At 40.4% G+C, this 24009-nt stretch overlaps 1 protein-coding gene across 2 annotated transcripts in view; it reads left to right on the top strand.

The window, feature by feature from the left end:
• The window catches only part of LOC119557341, a 78963-nt gene extending 55359 nt beyond the window's left edge, over positions 1-23604 (top strand). For both annotated transcript variants that reach the window (XM_037870077.1, XM_037870076.1), the window contains 6 exons: positions 9135-9547; positions 10501-11191; positions 15441-15888; positions 16267-16574; positions 22238-23173; positions 23471-23604. In XM_037870077.1, coding sequence (XP_037726005.1) covers positions 9194-9547; positions 10501-11191; positions 15441-15888; positions 16267-16574; positions 22238-23112 — 2676 coding nt within the window. In that variant the 5' untranslated portion in view covers positions 9135-9193 and the 3' untranslated portion in view covers positions 23113-23173; positions 23471-23604. The remainder of the gene's footprint in view (positions 1-9134; positions 9548-10500; positions 11192-15440; positions 15889-16266; positions 16575-22237; positions 23174-23470) is intronic.
• Positions 23605-24009: the final 405 nt, after the last annotated feature.

Here is a 24009-nt window from a genome sequence, read left to right as displayed (position 1 = left end):
CTTTTTCGGTTTAATGAAGCAGCCGCGGATTCAGCAGCAGATTCCCCGAAACTTGTGGAAACTCTTTCGCGGCAGTCATAAGTTCAATCAACATCAAATTTAATTAAAACGCTAAAAGCATCCGCCCGCCCTCTAAAGCAAAGCGAAAAAAGTAACAAACCAAAGAAAATGAACGAAAAATGAGTGCACAGTTAAAAACAATTTTTCGATGGATATAAAAATTAAATTAAATTGATAAATATAAATATAAACATAAAATACAAAATATACTTAAATTATAAAATTAAAAATAATAAAAAAAAATAAATTATAATTGTTCATTAATTTGCCAATGATATAAAAATTAAATTAAATTGATAAATATAAATATAAACATAAAATACAAAATATACTTAAATTATAAAAAAAAATAATTTAAAAAAGTAAATTTTAATAGTTTATTAATTTACCAATGCGTTTAAATTGATTTTTCGTTATTATTTAACTAAAACTGTTAAAGCTTAAGACAATAAATAAACGATAACTCCTCCAAAATTGATGAAAATCTATAATACTTTCGCACAGTGTACCCAAAAGAGGTGGGGTCCAATGTAAATGGCCAAGGGGTCCACACAGAGAGAGGGAAAAGAGCGAACATTAAAACGGAAATAATTGTGGTCTGGCCGGAGACTGTCGGACCGGATATGGACAGATCCAGGGGCGTGGCCGGGAAGTGCCTTGGGGGGGGATGGGGCTTTGAGGGGGTGGCTACTCGGTAGGTGCACCCTTTCAGGGGCAGCGACATTTGCAACACTTTTGGTTTGTAATTAAGTAGCCAAATGGCAGACAGACAGACAGCCGGAGGGGAAAAACGGTGGCAAATGGGTGGGACAAAAGGGGGTGAGACTTCGGAGACTGGGAGACCCAAAGAGGATGTTAGCCATCCGCAGCTAATCATAGTTACACAAATGCTTATGGCGGAATCAACTTCCCCACCGACGATGATTAACAATTGAAATCGATGGTGGAAGCCAGAGAGATTTCACAAATTGACCACATCGGCTTAAGTGGGCGAAAAGGGAATTTTCCCTGAGACAATCAAAGATTTTGAAGTTCAATTTAAAGCACTTACAGCTCAATTTGAAGGTAATAAAGTGCCTTAAGGACTTAAACCATTTTATACCGGGATACAATTTGAAGTTCTATTTAAAGCACTTACAGCCTAATTTGAAGGTAATAAAGTGCTTTAAGGACTTAAACCATTTTAAATTGGGATACAAATCTTTAAATATATAGATATGATATTAAAATAAATTAAAAAATGAGAATTCATTTTAAAGGAAATAGTTATTAGTTCGAGAGAACTAAGTTATATTTCTCTTACCTCTTGTGTTGCAAATTATCTTCTTACAAGTTTTTGTTTAAGAAGAAGTATACTTAAAACTCCGTTCTCAGATATTTAAAAATGCAATGGCATTAAACATAAATTAAACTAGACAGCCAGACCAAACAAATGGCTAGCACGGAATTCGAAACTTTTTAAAACTTTAATTCGTCTTTCTTGTTGCCTATTTTTTGCACCCCACAAAAAATTAGGAAACTAAAACAGAGGCCCAAATACAATTATAAACACATTTGTCTAACCATTTTTGCACTTTTATTTTTTTTGGCCCTTTGGCAACTTTAGTGGCATGCTCACTTTCAATTTGGCCTTCGTGTAAGTGCAACACACGTGAGTGTTGTTGCAACAATGGAAAGGGACAAAAAACCCAAGAGGGTGCGAATGAGAGGGGGCGAGGTGCTGAGACAAGGACAGAAACACAGGCACAGCGCAAATTGTGTAGAAGAAATAAAAGGAAAAGTGGGGAAGTGCAGACAGACTCTGTTAGTGGCAAACTTTTGCCGCTTTGCAACACTTGAGCACCAACACACTCGGCGAAAGAGACGGGCATACAGCGTTCGAAAGGGACGGCTAACAGGGGGTTAGACTGAGAGAGAGAAAGTGCAGCTTATCAGGCCCACACATGTAAGTGTGTAACTAATTTAAAAAGTCATTTTTACTTCCGGCATTTACACAGCTGCACTTAGTTAAACAAAAAAATGGCAACCCTTCATCAGGGTTGCCGTGTGCTACATAAGACCCACCTATGAGTAAAAGTTTTATTATGAAAATGGCACAAGAGATTTGCTCAACTTTAGCAATAAATTTTAAGCAAATCAGTTTTGGGAACAAGGTATATGCTTAACTTTCAGTAAAAGATTTTAAAAAGTAATTGTTAGCTTAAAATATGATTGACATAAGAATAAACATTTTAAATTCAGACTATTTGCGAAATAAACCATATGTTAAATCCTTAAAAAGTAAATAGTATAGAATTTTATTGGTTTGGAAAAACTCCGTTTAGGTAATTACCTGCTCCCCTCAAAGTTGCCCCCATCCACCAACTTCCCCGATTTCCTGCGGAAAATAAACACAATGGTCTGCAGGTTTACTTTCTCAACAAAGCCAAATCAGAGTAAATAATAATAAACTAGCCCCATGGCAACACTTTGACCATTCCACTAAATCGGTTACCACCCCCCCACCATTTTCCACCCATTTTCCACCCACTTCCCATCCTTTTAACCCTCGGGCAACCGCAACATCGACGGCTGCAACAACATTACCTGCAACAACAATTGCTTATTTAGTGCTGGCAATCTGTGTTCGATGTGTTTCGATTGTTGTGGCTAAAGGCCGCAGGTGAAAAGTGGGCGGAGAAAGGGTTGGGGTTTGGGTTTGGGATTGGGTTTTGGAAATTGGGAGTGGCTACCGTGGGTGGCAAACAACAAAGGTCCCGAAAACTCCGCAACGAAAGCTTCACGTACACTGGTCTTTTTCGCCAAAGCAATTAATTTCCTAAAACTATTTGCGATTTGCACGTAAAACAATTGCAAAATCAAAGTCGAAGCCAATGCCAAAAACAAATGATGGATGTAGTGACCTGAGGCTATGCCAGTATTACACTCAACTATGAAATGGAATTTAATAAATCATTTAGATTTAATTTAAGCAAAAAACATTACAGTGTTAACGATGAATTTCCAATCTAAAGTGTATCTAACATAGTTCCATAGCTACTTTTCTATTCTCACACACTCAAAACCAATATCTCGTGAAGAAAGCATCATAAATCCAGTGAGAGGGCAATAATGGCAATTCATAAATAACAACGAGGACATCAAGATTTGTCATAATACCGCGTAAACATTTCGGACGCATTCAATAATTCACACGATAAACACTGATACTCCAGTCGGGGGGCTAATAACAGATCTAATGCCAAAGCAAACGCAGCGAAATGGCAAATATATAGAGCACATAAAGCCGACAATGCGGCCATAAAAGCTAAGGCAAGAGACAAGCCAACGTACACACACATTTTATTTCATAAGCCAGGCATCTTAATCTCCGGGAATAAACTCGTTGACACCCGTTTTCATACAAGCAACCCCTGTTTCCCCCCCCCGCGAATAAGAAAAACACCAACCCGCTTTTCCGCCCACGGCCATGTTCCATGTTTGAAATTAATTTTATTCACACAAAAATTCTCGCGCGCATACAATTTCATTAAGCAAATATTTTCGTCGCCCGCCAGCGTTACCTCTTCTGCCACGCCCCCTTCTGCCCGCCCCCGCCCAGGCCATGCCCCCACGCCCACACATCCCCCCTTGGCCGCAACCTTCGGGATAAAAACAACACAAGGCACATTACTTGGTGTATTAAAGAATTTCGTGGGTGGCTCTCGGTTACTTGTTACACAAATACTTTTCTTGGTACTTACACAAAGGTGGAAACAAAAGATAAATTTATAAAAAAAATTACTTACGTACCTTATCTTAAAATAAAAGAATTCATTAAAATCGAAGAACTCATTAATGTCATTCAATTATGAACTAACCCATAACTATTCACTAAAAATGAACTCAAAAATAAACTTCTTCATTTTTTGATAACTTTTTTTATTTAAAATGTTATTTTTAATTAGAAAAATATGTTTTTTTATAATATTTACTTAATACTATGTTTAAAATCAAAGAATTCATTAAAATCATAAAATGGATTGCATTCATTTAAAATTGAACTAGCGAATAAACTCCTCAATAAACTCTTCCATAAAATGAACTCAAAAATAAACCTGTTCATTTTGTTGTAAGATTTTTGTATTTTGAATTTTGTTTTTAAGCAGAAATATATGCAGTTCTTAAAGCACAGCACATACAAGTGTGTTAAAATTCCAAGAAATCCTATATTTTAAGGGTTCCGAAAACGCTGTTTTCCCAGCTTGAACTTTCCCCCCAACTTTTTGTCTTTGTGTGAGCTTTTTTTGTTAGTTAACGACGCGCAGCATTTATACGATTTTAATGCCGCGAGCAGGCCAAAAGAAACTGAATCCTTGCGTTTGAACCAACCGCCACCCACTCAAATGAGGCGCGCATAAAACGGGGCATATAACAAATGATAGTCCCGGCCACGCCCATAGCTCCTCCTTCCCAAAAAAAAATACAAAAAAAAAATCAACAAAAAAAGACAGCACAATTAATGCATTAAAAAGAGGACGAGAATGAGGAGGCAAAAGCGAAAACATTTGCAAGGCCAATAAAAATGCCATTTAATGACGCCTGCAAATTTTCGAGCCTCAAATAATCAGCATAAAAATGAGCAAAAATGCTGAATATAAAATTAATTGAAATATCCCACAGGGAGTCAAATGAAGGAGCATTAAATATAAAACATTCCCGGAGTCAAATGCCAGGGATTTTCCAGCGGCGATTGACAGGCGAATTGTGATTGCCATTGCGATTAAATTGCGAAACGGTTCAAACCGATAATGAGCCAAACAGAAGCGAGGTGAATCGGTAAATGTTGCTCAGCGGATTAACAGGGGGAATCCCCCTGAATTGAATTATTTATGTACTAAAGGCAATCGCCTGCGGTTTAAGCACATTTCCAAATTACATTTTAAAAGCAAATACGTTTTTTATAAAGAATGTCAATCTTATCAAATTAAATTTCAATTTATTTAATACTCAGATAATAAGTTAATTATTTTTCAATATTTTGGTATTTTAAGCCTTTGAAAATACTCCAAAATATACGTTATCTATAAGACTATTCAACAAAATATTATTTTCTGGAGTCCAAGGAAAAAGAAATAATTTCAAAACTCAGATAATAATTACAAGTTAAGAGATATATTATACATATTGTAATATCCCTATTTTTTAGCCTTTAAAAATACTGAAAAATATCTTTAATTTATCCAACAAAATACTGTATTCTGGAGGCCAAGAAAAGGCTCTCAGGACGACAAACCAATTAAGACAAAGGACACAAAAGACGAAATGGCAGGGGTACAAAGTGATGGCGAAATGAGAGTGGGGCAAAAGGGAATGAAGACTGAAGGAATCAGTTTCCCCATTCGGCCCAAGATGTTGCCCTGCCCGGCTTATTGGCTCAGTTGGGGGAAGTACCCCGGTATTTGCCCAGATCCCCCAATTCCGCCCATTCCTTATACACTCCCCAATGCTGTCCACTCCTCCATCCATCCATCTCAATTTACTGCGTGAGACTTTTGTCAACGCACGGCGAGAAAATGAATGCCAAAAATTGCAGAGCCCAAACGGGGAAAAAAATAGTGACAGCGGAAAATGGAGAAAACGGGGCTGGGAAATGAGAAATGTGGGGGGGGGGGGTTACAACGAACTGGCAACAGACATTAGGCGGACATTGTAGCAACCTACCAATTTGTGAGAAAAAGAGGTTGACAAAAGGTGTAGAAAATACTTTCTAAACATAAATGTTTAACCTTTTTACATTTAAACAGTGTTATATAAAAGTGTAATTTTTCTTGAAACACCTTCATCAATTATTTTTAAATAAATATTCAAATGGAATTTAAAGCTTTGAAAGTCAATGTAAACCAACAGCTTTAATCTTTGAGTCTTTCAGAAAATTTTTATTCAGAGAAATTGCTTTTTAAATTAATTTGCCAATTATTTCACATTGGAATAGCACAACAAATATTTACATTTGGTTTATTTTGTATATATTAAACTTATGAATAAGGAAACAATGAATAGAAAGTATTTATTCATAGGGACCTAGGCTTATATATTTCGGGGACATATTCCTTATTTAAAAATTCGATACCTTACATAAGACATAATATCGAAGGATTTATCATATTTAATATATGCTTAATTATACCTAATTTTAAACAGTATTTTAAGGGACATATAGTTGATAAAATTATTTTATTTAATATACACCTGCACCTTTTCCCTCTGCTTGTTTTTTTCCGAGTGTAGCCAAGGCAAAGCCCCACAAAACGAAACACGGTGAAAAAAAGTGTTGCCCAAAAAAGCAATTTATGCGGGTCTCTGCCGCTTTCTCCCGCTTTCACTCACCTCCTTTCCCGCTTTCTCTTGTTGATGGCTGAGGCCACAGTGTTACACTTGTGTGCGTTAGTGTGTGTAAATGTGCGTGTGTGTGTGTGGTGTGTGTGTGTGTGTGTGGGCAAACATAAACAACAGTTACGCTCGAACAACGGGCAAAGTTGCATTTCCGCTGTAACCGTTTTCCGCACAGGAAATGCGTTCGACGCGTGTTTGAAATATTGTGCCCAAAAGTCTTCTCCCCTGGATTTTTCCCCGCAGGCTTTTCCCTTGGTTTTCGGCCCCCCTTTCCCTTTTTTGTGGTCAACTTGCCTGGCCAGTGATTTTGCTGCCGGTCCTTCGAAGCTTTCTCCCTTTCGCCGCTCGCTGGCCAAAAACCAGTTTTCATCTCATTTGAGCGAGCATTTAATGTTCAGCCTTCGCGGGCTGGAAAACTGCACCAGGAAATGATTCTTAATCCCCACGATTTTCCACCCAAAAACCTTTTACGATCGAGGAACTGGGGGGGGGGGGCAAAGAGGGTGTGTGTGTGGATTTTCCGCAAAACGGTTTTGTTGCTGCATCGCAAATCATGCGTAATGGAATTGAAGTCGCAAAAAAACTGTTGGCCACTGTTTGCGACAGATTAAATGCCATACAAACAATAAGGGAAAATTAAAAGGAAAAGGTTCAGTTTTAAAGGTGTTTGGGTAATTAGAATATTTTATAAATTAAGATATTTAATTTATTTTTAAAAGGTTTATCTTTAAAGGTTATTGGTTTAATATTTAATAAATGAAAACATTCAATTTCAAATTAACAGCCACTATTTTCTATTGACTAAATTTGAAAGACATTATTAAAACAATACATAATATTCTGTCATGTTTTTTCGATAAACAAAACAATTGCTTGATCAAAATTCGTGAATTCCCCATCGATTCGGCTTGATTGCCCTACAACTTTCGCATGTTTTCTCAGCATATTCTCACCTTGGCCAATTGCGATTTTTGATTCATTCCCTTTGTGTTTTCCTATGCTGAAGTTTGCTCCTTGGCCGAGATTCCACCTGTCCGAAATGGGAGGTGTCTGAAGGGGCAACGCCCACCGACACGCCCACTCCGCCGCCCACTTGCATACGAAATGCGCAACACATTGGCTGCACTTGAACTGAATTCCCAGGGCTTCTCTTGTTGTTTTTCCGCCCTTTGTTTTCCCGACACTTGTCTAAGCCACTTGACGGCCTTTTGACCGCCTTGCTATTCGGCAGGGGAAGCCCGTGAGGGAAATTGCCGGAAAACCGAGGATGGATGCTGCACGGCTGAATAAAAAACAAAAGCCGAGCGCCTTCAAATAGGATGCCCTTGTGTCCTTGTGAGCATCCTTAATTGCCGCACCTTTTGTCTGTGTGCCGCCTCCAGGCGTTTTCTTTCGCATATCCCAAAAATGGTATCTATGTTGCAGAAACCATCTGGATTTCCTAGCTTTTTTTGGAAATAGGTTCTTGAAAAGTTTGAAAACATTATTTTTTCACAAAATATTTTTGAATCCTTAAAGAAAATGAAATCTTAAATCGCCTAAACTTTATAACAAATATTACTTCTTCTTAAAAATGATATAAGTTCTGACTATTTCTATACAACTAAAAATACAAACCACATAAATAATTTACATTTATAATAGAATGTAACATAAATAAAAAAAAACTGGATATTAACATTTATAAATCCTTATGGGTTCATTTGTTTTAAGACTTTTTCAATACACTGAAAAGTAGGCCTTAGTGCCTGAAAATCAAGCTTATCTTTCGAGGGAAAAGGCTAATGATCGGGCTCAGTTTTTCACCTTTACGGTTGGGGAAACTTCGGCGAATCGAAATGAAAACTAAACAAATTCCACGCTCCCGTGCCTTTCAATCAATGCCAACTTCAATCGACGATGACAGAGTTGCCGATGATGGGGCCTAAGCCGCTTAGGCTTTTGCCCATGGAAACCCCCATCGCTCCACTCACTGAACAGCCACCCATCGAATTGAACCACCCACTTGCCCGCTAAACAGACACATAAACCGACCAACCAACGCCCTCAACCACCCACAAGTTTTTGGCATTTTGGCAAAAGCGATTAATTTCGAGTAATTGCAACTTAATGAAAAGCATTCAATTGTGCAAATTAATGGGAATGTCTTCAGCATTCTGATTTCCAGACATCCATGTGTGTTTTAGTGCCTGTTAATTAATGCTTTGATGAACCGCACTCAACTGTTTATGTTTCTGTTTCTGTTTCAATTTCTATTTGCACCGGCAAAAGGCCCAAAGTCCCTGGATTCCCAATGCCCAATTGCCAAACCGAACCGATTTCCATCTGCGGCACTTGCGGATTTTGGCCGGAATTGTAAGCGATTGCCAGGCCATCGAGGCGGAATACCAAATCGGTTTATCGCAAATGTATCTATTTGCCTATTTAAGCAGAAAATTATCTCAAGGAATTCGAAATGCCGGGCTAAATGGCTTAAGGTGTGTGGCTCAAACAAAAGTTGCATCAGGCCAATTGAATGCCAAAAGGTTTATGTTGTTTATATAAGTTAACTTAGGCCCACAGCTGTGTATACAATTTACAATTTAAATATTTTTAAAAAATATTACAATGCCTGATTTATGTGTCCCACATTTTCTGAGCATTTAAAACATTATACATAAAAATCTTAATCTCATTTCTTTTTCTTCTTCAATCCACAGCTTGATTGATTGATTGACCTGCGAGGCAAGGACCGGGCAAAACAGCGACCAAATGCAAGATGAATCCGGATCAACCGATGCCAATGCAAACTGGGGCGCCGCCTCCGCCCCCCTCGCAGCTGACCGCCCACACAATCGCCGTCTCCGGCGTCACCGCTGCCCCGCCCACCGGCTCCATGGCCGCCCACTATGGCGGCGGTATGGGGATTCCGCCCACATCGTCCGCCGGCGGTACGGCCGGCAACTATGTGTCCATCGGCATCCTGCCCAGCATGTCGCCCGCCCAGCTGCCCCCGCTCCTCCTGCCCGCCCCGCCCCCCGCGACAACGACCTTCAAGACCACGCCCCTCCTGCCCATGCCCACGCTGGAGGACATTGAGGTGGCCAACCAGTCAGGTGGCCAAGGCGGTCAGGTGAGTTGTCCTTGAGAAAGACATTATATCAAAGGCTATATCTATAGAGAAAGACCTTTTTTGGGTTACTTTGGGGGGATTAATTTTTAAACCCTTCCTTAGCTCGAACCTACGAATTATCCCCGAATTTCGATTTTTTATTTTAGATTTTTATATTAAACTGTATTCGCTGAGTACTGATCGCCCAAAAAAAAAAGGGCTCACTTTTATAGCTATGTAGTATATTTATAATGAATAATGAAATGTGCCAGCCGAATGGTTCAGAAGAATAAGAGCAAAGAAAAAGGGTCTAACGCGTGCTAACTGTTAACCGAAAGATACTAACGCGTTATAAAAAATCCGCAACACCATTTCAAGTCGAAATGCATCTCACTTTTTGTTCTATTTTTAGTCCTTTCCGTTCTTACTTTAAGAACATTTTCAGATTATTGGGTTTCTGAGAACCAATTTAATTTGGTTTAAGAACTAAATGCTAAATGTATAACATTTCGTTCTTGTTTTGAGAACAATTTTGATTTAACCAAATTTTAAGTGCAAACTCAACTTGATTCAATCACAAAAAGAACATTTTGAGTTAAAAAAATGTCGTTCTCATTTAAGAACATTTTCAACTCAGATGAGAACGTCAGAATTCTCTCTGTGTAGATGACAATGATTTTAATGGTTCTATATTTTATTTTAAAGGAGATAGCAGCATTTGGCTTTATTTTTTATAAATGCAAATAATGTTCTTTTGATTCAGATTAAATGAAATCAACCCTACAATCACTTAAACCAGGCCTAAAAATATACTCTTTATAAAAAAAATCTTGTTTCAAAATATATTTTCGTTGAAAAAATACATTTAAATTCTTTTTAGTTATTGTAAAATACAGTATAATACATTTTTTATCACAAATAAAACCATATTCCTTTATAAAATATAGTTTTACTAACTTTTTCAACTTTTCCAGGTGGTCGTGTCCTTGGCCCAAACTTCAATGGCCCCGCAGGGCATTTTGAAGTACCCCACGGCGGGCTATGTGAGCGACATGATGGCACCGCCGCTGCCCCTGCCCCTACCCCTGCCGCTGCCCCATCCCCCGCCGCCGCTGACCTCGATTGCCAGCAGTACCGCCGGCAGCAACAACAGCAACATTAGCAGCGGCAACATGAGCAACAATAGTAGCAGCAATTGCGGTACGCTGAAGAGCAATGCGAAGCTGTTGCCCCTGCAGCTGATGGCCACGCCCCCCAGCCGCAAGGAACCGCTGACGCCCGCCCATCCGCAGGCGGCTTCGATACAAGCCCAAGCGCAGGTGCAACACCAATTGCAGCAGCAACACCAGCACCAGCAGCAGCAACAGCAACAGCAACAGCAACACCAGCAGCAGCAGCAACACCAAAGGCAACAACGCAAGCGGCAGGGATGGTGCTCCTGTTTCGGTTCGGGGGGAGGTGGTGGCGCCTCAGGGGGCGGTGGCAGTGGCAGTGGTGGTGGTGGTGGTGGTGGTGGTGGTGGCTCCGGGGAAACCGGAAAGACACCACCCGGATACGGAAGCAAGGACAAGAAGAAGAATCGCAAGGCCACCTCGCAGACGGTGTGGTCCGCCCTGCTCACGAACCTGGGCATCTGCATGCTGCTGCTCGCCTACACACTGCTGGGTAAGCAAGGGAAATCCAAATTAAGTTAGCCTAATTAATTCAATAAATTAACAAACGAATTTAATTCAAATAGTTGCCTGTGACGAGGATTTAATTCGATTTACTTTTCAATTTAAACTGGGCCCTCGGTGAAGCTGGCTCGCTTTTTATACAGTCGAAGAATAAAATACTTTTGGAAAAAAATACCACAGTTTCAAGAACTTTTTCACTCAAAAAGTACTTGTGCTCAATGGGTTACGAAAATTCATAGGGAACTATTTGGTAAAAAAAAAGAAATATTTAAACCGGACTAAGTATTGAATTAAGGATAAAGACTTAGGAGCAATATGATCCCTATTAAAAATATGAAAACACTACAGCTTATGTGATTTACCTACCCAGAGAAAGCTATCCAAGAACATTGTTCTTGAATTGAGAACATTGTTTTTGAATTGAGAACATTCGTTCTTAAAAACCGTGTAAGTACATTTTGGCATCAATATAAGAACGAAATTTTGAGAAGAGAAAAGTTAAATTGAGTTTATTTAACAACTTTTTGATAAGTTTACACTAAGGACTGAACTAATAGTTTATTTGTACATACAATGTACTTAAATACCGCCAATTCGACTTGATTCGAGCAAAATAAAAACATTTTCAACTTCAAAATGTCGTTCTATTCTTAAGAACATTTTCAATTCAGATGAGAACATCAGAATTTTCTCTGTGTACCTTAACACAATTATACTTATACCAATGCAATTATACCTAGGGGTTTCAGATCGATATCCTATCATTTATATGGCCTAAGGAAACTTCAGCTATGCAGCGTTTTCTTTTTATGAAACTCGATCCTAAGAACTAGTAAACTGACTTAATTTCAGTGCCTTTAAAAGACATAAATGCATAAATTTCCTGAGGCTAAGTAGCCAAATTGACGGCACTGTGCGTGACAGGCTCTCACATATCATTTGTATCCGCTGTCTGTTGTTGCCAGTTCAACATTTCATTGTTGCGGCCGCCCTAATTAACGCGGCATCTTCTTTCGGCCAAGCGTTCATCTCATCTGCTCTTTTTGCGGCGCGTGTGTCATATACAGATACAGATACAGTATACAGTTACAGAGGCAAATGCAGATACAGATGGGCTTACGATAGTGGATACCGTTACTGTTCCCCCGAAACAAGGACGATACAAGGATGCTTAATGTATCTTGTCACAGAGTTCGACGTTTAAATTAACCAACAACAGGAACTGGGTGGAACGCCGACAAAGCCGCCGCACGACAACGTGATAAATTTAATTAATCATTCGCCGCCACAACCCCCCCCCCCCCTTTTTCATCCCCACCCCACCCACTGCCTCCCTTACCCCTCCCCCTTTCGATGCCAAAAACAAATGTCAAAATGTTGGTCGCAGCCCCAAAACTTATGTTTCACCCTACTTGTGTGTATTTGCTGTACAGTGATCACTAGAGTTCAACATTTTTAAAAAAATTCCATATACAGGTGTCTAAAAGTATGCAACGAAATATTTCTACCTAAAGTCTTAGGGATTCTTTCAGAAATGAGATATTTCTTTAGTTTTTATATTTTGATAAAGATAGTAAAAGCCATGCTAATATAACTAAAAATCTTATATACAATATAAAGTATTAAATCATTAATTTATTTATTTTAACTACAAAATACCTAAGTGTAATTATTATTATGTTACGTATTTATTAGCTTGAATATTTTATTTCCTTGTTTTAGAACCATTAAAAGGTGCTCTACTTTTCGATTATTATAAGACACAACACGGGGGTGTACTGTAACCTCCTGAGCTTTTGCTTACAAAGAGATTGGCATACTTTTAGGCGCTGTCATGTTTATGAGCGAGTATTAGGAAACCAAAAGGCGACACTTGACGCGGACTCCGTCACATTCTCAATCCCATTCTCCGCAACCGGAAATGCGTCTCTTTCTCCATTTCTCTGCCCCTTTCTCCCCGCATCTCCGATGGTGACGGCTGCTTTGACAAGCGATGGTAGGAGACACAACAGCAACATCAGCACGGCAGCAACATCGGCACAACAGCAGCAACATCACAACAGCGGCAACATGGAAACACACACCACACACATACATGTGCCTATGAAAATACTTTAAACAAATCAAAAAATTCACACTTGTGTGTGTGCGTGCGACAGCTGGGCGAAAAAGTTGTCCCTTGTTAGGAGGAAATCATCAAAATGACACAAACAATTATTTAACTTTCGCTAGGCCGTGACGTCACACAGGACACACACACACACACACACACACACGTGATAAATGAATTTTCTACACTTTTACCCCAACCCATGTTCATGCTTCAGCGGAAGTTACAAGTTGGTCTAATAGGTCTATTAAAGTTAAAGCCCCACTGAAAAGGCCCAACCTAAGCTCTAACCTCTAATAAAATTTAAGAAACTATTGGAACTTCAAATATTAAATATAAAAGTCCTTAATAAAATAAAAATAAAATATATATCTGCAATAAATTAAATATTTTAACAATTAATTAACCACAAGATAACTATAAAAGCATTAATATTGATTAAGCAATCAGCTAAGTAATTTAAATAACTTTAAAATTATTATTGAGCATTCCAATTTAATCTGACTGTTCGTAAAACGATATCAATGACAGAAGGTAAAAGAAAAACGAAACCATCGCCTCGTTTGAAACTCAAGTACTGATTGCCGCTGACAGACAACTTAAACGATGGCATGAAATAACCGACAGAACTATAAAAAATTGCTTTGACAAATACATAATTACCGATGCGTTTCCCGCTCAATAAATCCCATGTCAGGTTGTTCCAGGAAAATGAAAATAAAAATAAAAAAAGAGGCAGCCACGAGCATATGTCAGTGGTACTTCAGCTTTATGTCCGGCCCATCATCTTGGCATTTCCCGATCCGATTTTCCGCCATCCATCCATCGTGTATTATTTTTTCCACCCTGACATGTGTTGGCTTTTGGCGAGGACATCAACTCATCATTCCACATACTCATTCTCAGCCGACGAGGGGCAAGAAAAAAGCAGGAAAATGGAAACTTTGTCGAAGGCAGGCGAAAACTTTTCAAAAACTTGACAAAATGTGTCACATGTGACATTAGAGTGTGTGTGTATTAGTTGGCGAGCATTAACATTAAATGAGTGACAGGAATCAACACGGATGGCCCCAAAGGTCCCGAAACAAGGGCCGTGGGAATGGTATCGATTGGTGCGAAAACCAGGAAAAGGGATGAATTTGAATAAGGATGTTCTAATGAGAACTTCCTGGGTGCTTAAAGAAGTATGATTAAAATCTTACACTCAATAATACATGTGGTATAGGTATTTTAAAGATAAGCAACAGCTCTGGAACTATGATTCCCACAGTTTCCCTTCAAACTCTTTAAGAAAATTCATGATTTCAATGATAAATTTAAAGATTATGCAGGTATAATACAGTTTTTAAGATACTTAAAGCAAATTCTTAGAGGAAAGCTGAACTAAAATCAGAAAACAATAAGTTATGAGCTCTAAAAGTACTTGGATACAAAATATGCACTAAATTGCCAATGTATATATATTTACAATACTTAAATGGGTAATATTTTAATATTATAAGAGTATTAGACCATTAGGTGTTCGATTGAATAACTAAACTCACTTGAGTGCTTAATTCGCTTTATTGATTAAATGTTTCTGGTAACTTCAGAGCATTTTGCTTTAAAATCCCCCATAAATTATGGCATGTTCCAAGCCAGAGAATCCCCTTCTGCCAACAGTGTGGTAGAAACAGGAAGCCCTTAAGCTGGCTCAGACCGATTGCAACACCTTCAAGATGCTTTATGACCCAAGAGCCACCTCCTTCCTCGGCTTGCATCTGCATCCTTTTTGCCTTTTGCCTTTGGCAAACAAATGAGTTACCGTTGAGTTCATATTTTGCTGGAGATTTGATATGGGCCACATGATGTGCACAGAACACAAATTTATTGCATTCAAGTAACTTTTTAAATCGGTTATTTTCTGAATTCTCTTCAGAGTATGCCTAAAAGTAGGCAACAATATTCTTACAACCGAAAATTACCTTGTTCTTATATGTATTGCATACTTTTAGACAGCTTTATGAGTGATTTCAAGGGTTTCCCTCTAATTTATAAGGCATTTGCCCCATTTTTTAAATTCTAAGTATTTCAAAGACAAGTATTTTTCTCCCAGTGTGGCTTTGCTGATGTTTGCCTTTTGTTGCAGGCTCCTTCATCTTCCTGACCATCGAGAACGAGGACTCGGCCCTGCTGCATCAGCAGCACACTCTGGCCAGCACCAAGCGCAATTTGGCTGGCCTCGGGATCGGGAACAGCATCTATCAGCAAAGGACACCGCAGCAGCAGCAGCAGCATCAGGCGGTACAAGGACGTCATGCTGACAATGACACGGTGGCCGCCGCCGCCGCTGCCGTTGCCGCCCAGGGAATGCTGGCCGGAAATGCGAATGCCGGCGGCCCCAATCCCTTTGGGCCCGCATCCAGTGGCGACTTTGTTTACGGCATGGACGGCCTGGATGCCGCCGATTTGGAGGCGGCCGGTATGCCCCAGTTCGCCCTCTCGCCGGACACCTACGATGTGCGCCAGCGGACCATCGAGAATATCTGGGACATCACCGTCTCGCTGAACATCCTCTACAAGGAGAACTGGACAAAGTGAGTAGCGATGGAACCCCTTACCAAAAAAATCTGGGCAAGACCTTATAAAAAAAATATATAAATATGAACATATATACAGAAGAAAGTAAGTTAGTATTTTTAAGGGTTAAGGGTTAAGGGCTAAAACTGTAATGTGATTATTATTGATTAACATTTTGCAAATAGATTTTTAAAATATTGATTTAAAAGATCTTTATACATACATTATACCAAATGTTTTTGAAATATAGTAGTGTTTTATATCACTGCACTTGTTCCACTGTGCGTATACTTGATGTAACCAACCTGGGCGTATACTTGATCTCATATTGATTTCCCCGTGTGACTCATACAGCCTTCTCCCTCTCTCCTTCTCCGTCTCTGTCTCTCCCACAGATTAGCCGCACTTGAAATAGCCAAGTTTCAAGACCAATTAATCAAGAGACTGAACGAGGATGTTATGCTGCAATTATCGCACGACGATGTGGCCAACGCCCCCTCCTCATCGTCGTCAGCGGGCGCCTCTGGTGTTCCGGGTAGCAACAATCCGGCCACGGAAGCCGTGCTCCTTCACACACACTATCACCATCATCGCGCCGGAGGCGTTGGGGGCGTTGGGGGCGTGGCAGTGGGCGGGGGACCGCCGCATGAGTGGAATTTTGCCAAAGCGTTTTTGTATTCGCTGACCGTTTTGACCACAATTGGTAAGTGCCAGTGGCCTTCTGCCTTTGCAGACACAACGAGGGGGGTTGCTAAGGGTGGGGGGAAGGAGGGAAGGGGGGTTTGAGTTACCCCCGTCCCCAAAAGGGCGATAGAAACAATGCCCCCCCCACCCAAGCTTGCCTCTCTCCATTTTTCCCCAATGCCGGGGCTGTGGGCCATAAATTTGATGTTCCACCAACGGAAATTTGTTTTACTTGAATGGCGAGTGCGCTCTTGTTTGCAGGATTCCAAAGGCAATAGCGCCTAAAAGGGGGTAGTACACTGTAAGAAAAAGCTATGTTCTTATAGTCGGAATTATGTTATATTCATAATCATTCAAAATTTAACTGTCATAAGTTTATCAATGGTACATTTTGTTTTTATATGCCAAACCTTTCAATCCTACATATATTCCCATACTAGAAACAAAATTATGCGGCCTATAAACATTATATAATTATTTTAAATTATAAAAATATTAAAATATAATTTTATAAAATCTGAACTAAATTAAATGAATTTATAAAAATATTCAAATATAATTTAATAAAATCTGAACTAAATTAAATGAGTTGAAACTATTAAATCATTTCAAGGGGTAGGATTTCTTACAATTTTTTTTAAAGAGTGTATTTTTTTCAGTGTATAAAATGGAAAAATGGGACTGGGGCGTTATGAGGGCTATGGGCATGACCCGTACACCTTTTGACACCATCGCATGAGTGCATTTGGGGCCGAACCAACTGCTGTTGCTGATGGCAACAAAAAGGGAATGGCGGAGTGGTCAAAAAACGGGGGCTAAAAGGGGCTAAGGGGGTCTATAAATGTGGCTGCTAAGGATGGTGAGGGGGGAAGCGAGGGGCCTGAAACCGTGAAAAGGGGGACTTGATGATGATGCGATCCCATGGTCACATCCATGATGCAGGTTGCACAACGAAGCCAGAGTAATTCGTGCCATAAGAACTGCAGTGGTAATTGATTGATGTGCATACCGGAAACGGGCTTAAAGTGTTATCGTCCCCAGACAACGATTATTTATCGAAGGGATTACACGTGTCTATCGAAAAAACAAAGATAGCGAAATTAATGGATGCACACGCAAGCTTTTTGCTGAAATTGCCATCTTAAAATGCAGATAACTTTTAAAAGTTGAAGGCCAACAAAAATATTATGTAAAATAATTATTTACAATTCAGTATTAAGCTTTTTCAAATATAATTAAAATAGCAATACCTTTATTACAAATATTTGAAAGAAAATACTAAAGTGATTCCATTTGAAAAATTGTTAGAATATTCATATACGAATATTTTCTTAATTGTAAATGATTGTTTTTCCTGGCAATTTCTCAAGCATCCAGTTTTCAATCGTTGCCCATTCAACATCGTCTGTGATATAGATTTCCAGCTCTGTCCATTCAATTACCGAAACTAATTCGATAAGACTTCGATTGCTGACTCTGTCGAGGATTTCTCAATTGGCATTTGTCAGCAGCAGGACCCCCCGAAAATCTCCAGGTCCTTCTAAAGGGTCCTGGCCAATTTTAAATATTGGTTTGTGGAGGGCCAAAACTTTTAAGCCCCAAACATCCATCTATGTGCAGGGGGGGTTTTCCGCACCTTTTCCTTGGGATTTTTCCTGGGCTCTGTGTGTGTGTGTGTGTGTGTAGCCAGTTGTTGGATTTCCCAGGAAAATGCCGTGTGCGTTTTTTCCTCAGTAATTTCGTAGGCAAAAAAAAATATGGGAAGGAGACAAAAAACCAAGCCGAAAGTCAAATATTGATAGAGCAAAACAACAAACGAAGCTATTTGCTTAGCCCGAATGGCCAAGACACACACATATACACACACATTCCGGGGTTTTATATCCGTATATATACGGATATATGCAAGGATACATCGACACGACTTTCCACTTGTGAAAATGCTATAAAATAAAATTTGCAAAAATTTTCTGCTGATCTTGGCAGTTTATGCCGATGCCAAGAGGCCAGAAAGCAAATATAGGACCAGAAAAACGACCCCCCCCCTTAACCATCATTACTCCACGCCCCTGCAAATGTGCATAAAAATGGGGGACGGGAAGGGGGGGGGGGCGTGTGGCTTAGGGGGCGGGGCAGTTTGCAATTGCGTTAGTCAGCAGACTGCCGGGACATTTGTATTAACATGACATCCTGCCGGCCTGCCATCCTACCATCCTGCCACCCAAAACAAAGAACCACCCACCCACTCCTTGTCCTTGTCCTTGCTTATTATTATTATTATTATTGTTTTTGTGGGTTGTGCTTACTTTTTTGGGCCACCAAAAAGAGGGGCAGGCAGCAGGTCTTCATTGTTCTTGGACGGGCAGCCCGAACAATATGATTATGATTATTGGTCCGTGCTTCTGGCCAAAGGACCAAGCCACTCGAGCACTTGAATGCAGTGCCATGTTCCAAGCACAGATACTCTATAACGTACTTGGTTCTAAGGTTCCCAGGGTCTTTGGGCTCCCTAAAATTTTACTCAATATCATCTCTTTTTATTTGAAAAAAGGAGGAACTAATAAAATCTGATTAGACTTCGAGGCATTATTTCTCATTTGCTAGAGTATTAACAACCTTAAGTTATATAAAGAAAACAGACTTACAAAAATATCAGATGAGTACTAACGTATTACAAGAATATTCTTTGGGACTTTCAATCTACTAAACGCCATTAAAAAATAATATATATATTAATTTAAAGCTCAATTTTTTCCCATAGGTTTTGCAAACCAAGCCAAAAATATAATAATTGGTTATAATACAAATACAGATTCGCGAATTCTTCAGAACCTTTATTTTAAGTAGGAAAACTTTATACATTTCCTTTATGTATGATAAACAAATTTCTTTTTCTTAATATAAAATATATAAGTATAAAAATGTATACATCGAAAAAATTCGAGGGTATCTCCAAGTTGAGCAGCCTTCAAGCAGTCACATCCTTGTTCTTGGCGTGAGTTCTATGATTGTCTTGGGCATAAATGCGAATTTATAGGCAGCCTGCTCCTTCCGCTCCTCGAGATTCCTTCTGCTGTCGCTGGCGCAATAAATAGGACCCCGGATCGGGATCGGCCAAACCCCTGGACAGCAATAAGACAAGTAATTTAGTTGCAAAATAATTTTAAATTTCATTTTCCATTTTCACAGGCGCACAGAATGTGAATGTGAATGAAACTGAAACTGAGACAGAGGAAACTGAGGCTCCATTTCCACATTCACTATCATCAATTGCGCATCTTTGGGGCCCTGCGATTCCGTTTTATGCTCCGCCATTTTGTGTTATGTGTGGGCATAACCGAAGGACCATCGATATATAAATGGGCCTCAATGAGAGGGGACTGGGGGGAGGGGGGAATGGATAAACCCTAGTGGAAGTGGAAGTCGAAGTCGGAGGCAGATTAGGTCTAGTTGTTTATGGCGGGACTGTGTGTTTAAGCTGCGACCGGGTAATTGTATTTACTTGCCCACACACGCATATTCGATAAATAATTCACTCGCCTATCGGCTTAGTGCCCCATCCCTAATCAGTAATCAAAGCCCATAAACGTTCACAGCGATTTATTTGCATAATCGATAAATACCTATCGGAAGTGAACCGAATGGCCATCATTGTGGGCAAATTGAACTTTGTAAGCGGCGTTGTAATGGAAACAAAGTCAACTTTGTAAGCGGCATAGCAATAGGTAAAATTATGTGGGTGCTTGGCTTTAAGTAGCCTTAGCGCGATGTTATTAGAGCTTTCGATGAGTTCGATAAATATCCCCTTGATATTGATCATCGATAACGGTAAAATAAAGCAGGTTGAATTATTTCGTATTAACTTATTTAATTCTGGTAATAAGTAGTTTATATTTTTTCTGATAGGCTAGCGATAGGTATAGATTTCAAAGATCTCGCGCGCATTCAGTGCACTAATGTTTGAGTCTCTCCGCTTGCCTCCTCAATATTGAAATCTTTCAATATCTTTCAATAAAATATGTAGATGCCCTCGTTATCCCTGAGTTCCCTGATATCCCAGCAAATTGACAGGGCGGCAGCTGAGTTTTACAGCCCCCTCGAGTCGGGTCAATGGCAATATTATTAGCCATGGTTGGGGGAAACTGGGACTTAAGGGGGGTTTTTGCTAGATACCAAGCACAGTGGTGCAAATAAATCAGCACAATGTTGCCGAATATCTGGCCATAGATTGATTTATGCCCTCAACCCCCCCAAAACACAACAATGGCCCACTGTGCGGGGATGGGAAAAAAGGATGTAGATATATCGGTTGGGGGGTATTTTCGGGGGATGCTGAGCTGTCGTCTGCTTTGTGACACATTGACATTTTGGCCATGTGCAAAGGGGGGCGATGGGATTTCATTTAAATTTGCTGTCAACGCAATTACATGGTTACCAAGCACTTGGAAATCCGCTTCCTGTTTCAGTCACTGTTGTTGATTTTAAGTGAACAACACCCTCGTTCACTGAGAAAAAAGTAGGCCCATAGGCTCTTATTTATTTGGGCAATTTGTATACGTTAAAATTTGCGTTTTGTATTAATTTTTAAAAATAATGCATTTTCTAGTAAGAAAAGGTTTGCAATTCTCAAGAATTGTGATATTAATTTAGTAACCATTTTGAATTGGGAGTAAAGATTACTTTAATATTTTTTTTTCTGTGCACTTATCCGCCGAAAATGTCTCCCTTGAAGAAGACAGAGGCCGCAGGCACTTGAGCCCTGCCACATGTGATACCCGCATATTGATTCGATTCATTTGCTGCCACAGCTTCCTTCCAATCTCAAATGACTCACTTCCCTCTGAGGCAACATTTGTTCAATATAAAAAAAATAGAAGACGCGGCAGCCAATAAACCACGCCCACGTGTAAATAAAAATATATATCACAAAACCGCCAAAAGAGAAATAAGAGAAAAAGAAAACAATAAAATTAAGAAATTTTCAAATTTATGCATGACACACCTGACGTCGATTGCGTGTGGGTGTGTGTGTGTGTCTGTGTGTGCCACGCCCACCTGCTCAATTGTTCCCCCCGCCCCCTGTCCCTTTTTAACCTTCCTTAGGGAATTTCCGGCCTTAAGCTTGTTAAGCATTTTTATTGCCTCTGCCAGCTTAATTATTTTTGGGGCCCTTTACAACATGGGGAAAAATGAGAAAAAAAGCAAAAGAGTGTGGAAAATACACTGAGTGGGGTGGTTCACCGGGCTTATATGTGAAGTTACGACTCATTTGGGTAATGTCAATAAGTCGGATCTCTCGTGGGAGTCACACAAATTGACTTCTGGCAAATTAATGTGAGAAAATAAGAAAAAACAAAAACGAAATTGTTAATGGACATTTTTTCGCCGGAGGAAAATCTTTTAATAACCATATAATAAGTAGGAACTTTTATATAAATAAATAGGGAATTAATGTACAATTTAATTAATATAAATAAATAGCATGGTGACTTTACATATCAAATACTTGATAGAAAGAAAGAAACACAGGATTTCATTTAAAATGGTCCTTCGAGCCGGATGATTTTAGTTTAGACTTTTTCGAAAAACTCAATGGATTTAAGGGTTTTATAAAAAAGATTGTGAACATTTCGATTTATTGACTGCATTGTAACTAAATGACTTTATTTTCCAACCCCCCAGGCTATGGAAACGTGGCACCGCGCACGACTCTCGGGAGGATCGTGACCCTGGCGTACGCCTTCTTCGGCATCCCATTGACCTTGGTCTACCTGAGCAGCACGGGCAGCATTTTGGCCCGGGTGGCCCGCGAGGTCTTCTCGAAGGCCCTCTGCTGTTGCCTCTGCTCGAATTGTGGCTATTGTTGCTACGACGAGAAGCGAATGGCCGAAAAGGAGCGCCGGATGCGACGGAAGAGGCAGCAGGAGGAGTTACGTAAGCAACAGGCCGTGATGCAGGAGCCGTATTACGTGAGGGATGTCTTTCATGCCACGCCCGAAAAGGATGCAGTGGCCGGCGGAGCTCCGCCTCCGAATGCTGGTGGAGGATCGGTTGGTGGTTTGGGGGATATAGATTCCCTCAGTGCCAGCGAATCGAGAGGCTCTATGCACGGCTTGAGTATTTTGGCACCCATCCTCCTCTGCTTCTCGATGATGATCATCTATATTGTCTTCGGCGCCGCCGTCTTGTATCGCCTGGAGAATTGGCCCATCCTGGATGGCATATACTTTTGCTTCATGAGCCTGTCCACCATTGGTTTTGGCGATATGTTGCCCGGTTTGCGCAGGGAATCGAATGCCACCACCTGGTTTTGTTCGGTTTACATAATGTCGGGCATGACCCTGACGGCCATGTGCTTCAATGTCATCCACGAGGAGATCGTCCATCGGATTCGCATTGTGGTGGAGTTCAAGAAGACGAGTGCTGCCAACTCGGGCGGCGGTTTAATTGGGGGCGGCAGTGTGTCGGGCGGTGCCGGTGGTGCAGGTGGGCCCGGTGGATCGATGATGGATGTGACGCACGAGGAGGGCGGCCAGTACTATGTGCCGGCATCTTGACACTACGAGAAGCGAGGGCATCTCTACCAGCGCAACCCCACCGAAGAGACCCTGGTGACAGGTGAGGAATGATTGAAATTGAGGGATTTGAGCTGTAGATATATCGATACATGTAAAATTTACAATATTAGCCTTATTTTATTTCACTTGGTCCTACGAGCCGGATTTTGTTCGATTTCCCTAGAACTAACTATTGAATTAAAATGATCATGCTGCTGAGTAGCTGCACAACTTTACACTATAGAATAAGGGAATTAATAAGCTTCATGCTTGAAAACTAAAAAATCCGGCTCGAAGGACCAATTTGACTCAAATGGGAAAATTAGTGGATTATAATAATGGATTCTCCCCTTCACAGACACTCCCACATCGCTGGTACTGAAGGACTATGTAAACCACGAGCTGGTGCCCATCCTGACAATGGATCCGAATGGCGCCCGCTTGGCACCCGCCCCCGCCCCCGCCTACACGCCCGCCTCCTCTTCGGCGATTATATCCGGATCGGTAATCCCCGGTTCGGGTGAGGTCACCACGCCCGGCAACAGCTGCATTGCCCACGGTAGCGATCCGGGTTTGGGCTACTCCTCGCTGAGCAGTCCGCTCCTCGATGTCCTGACCACGCCCACCGGGGCCAACGCCTCCGGGGTCTATACACTCGCCGAGGAAACGGAACTCGAACTCCAGGAGACGCAGGTGGACAGGGATCGCATCTAAAAACGCCAACGACGAAAGTATTTAATCTACGGATCAGTATTAGTTAGCGATTAGCCTTAGACATAGTCCTAAAACCCTAGATCGAATCGGTATAGTGTGTAAAGTGTAATGACTATTTTTTTTTTGTTTTTTTTCCTGCCCCCCAAAAATTGAGAGGGTGTATATGATGTAAGTGTGTGTGTG

This window comes from Drosophila subpulchrella, chromosome X (genome assembly GCF_014743375.2).
Source record: "Drosophila subpulchrella strain 33 F10 #4 breed RU33 chromosome X, RU_Dsub_v1.1 Primary Assembly, whole genome shotgun sequence".
In the NCBI taxonomy this organism is placed as follows: Eukaryota; Metazoa; Arthropoda; class Insecta; order Diptera; family Drosophilidae; genus Drosophila; species Drosophila subpulchrella.
The sequence above is the reverse complement of the archived record's forward strand: the minus strand, read 5'-3'. Positions and strand labels throughout refer to the sequence as shown.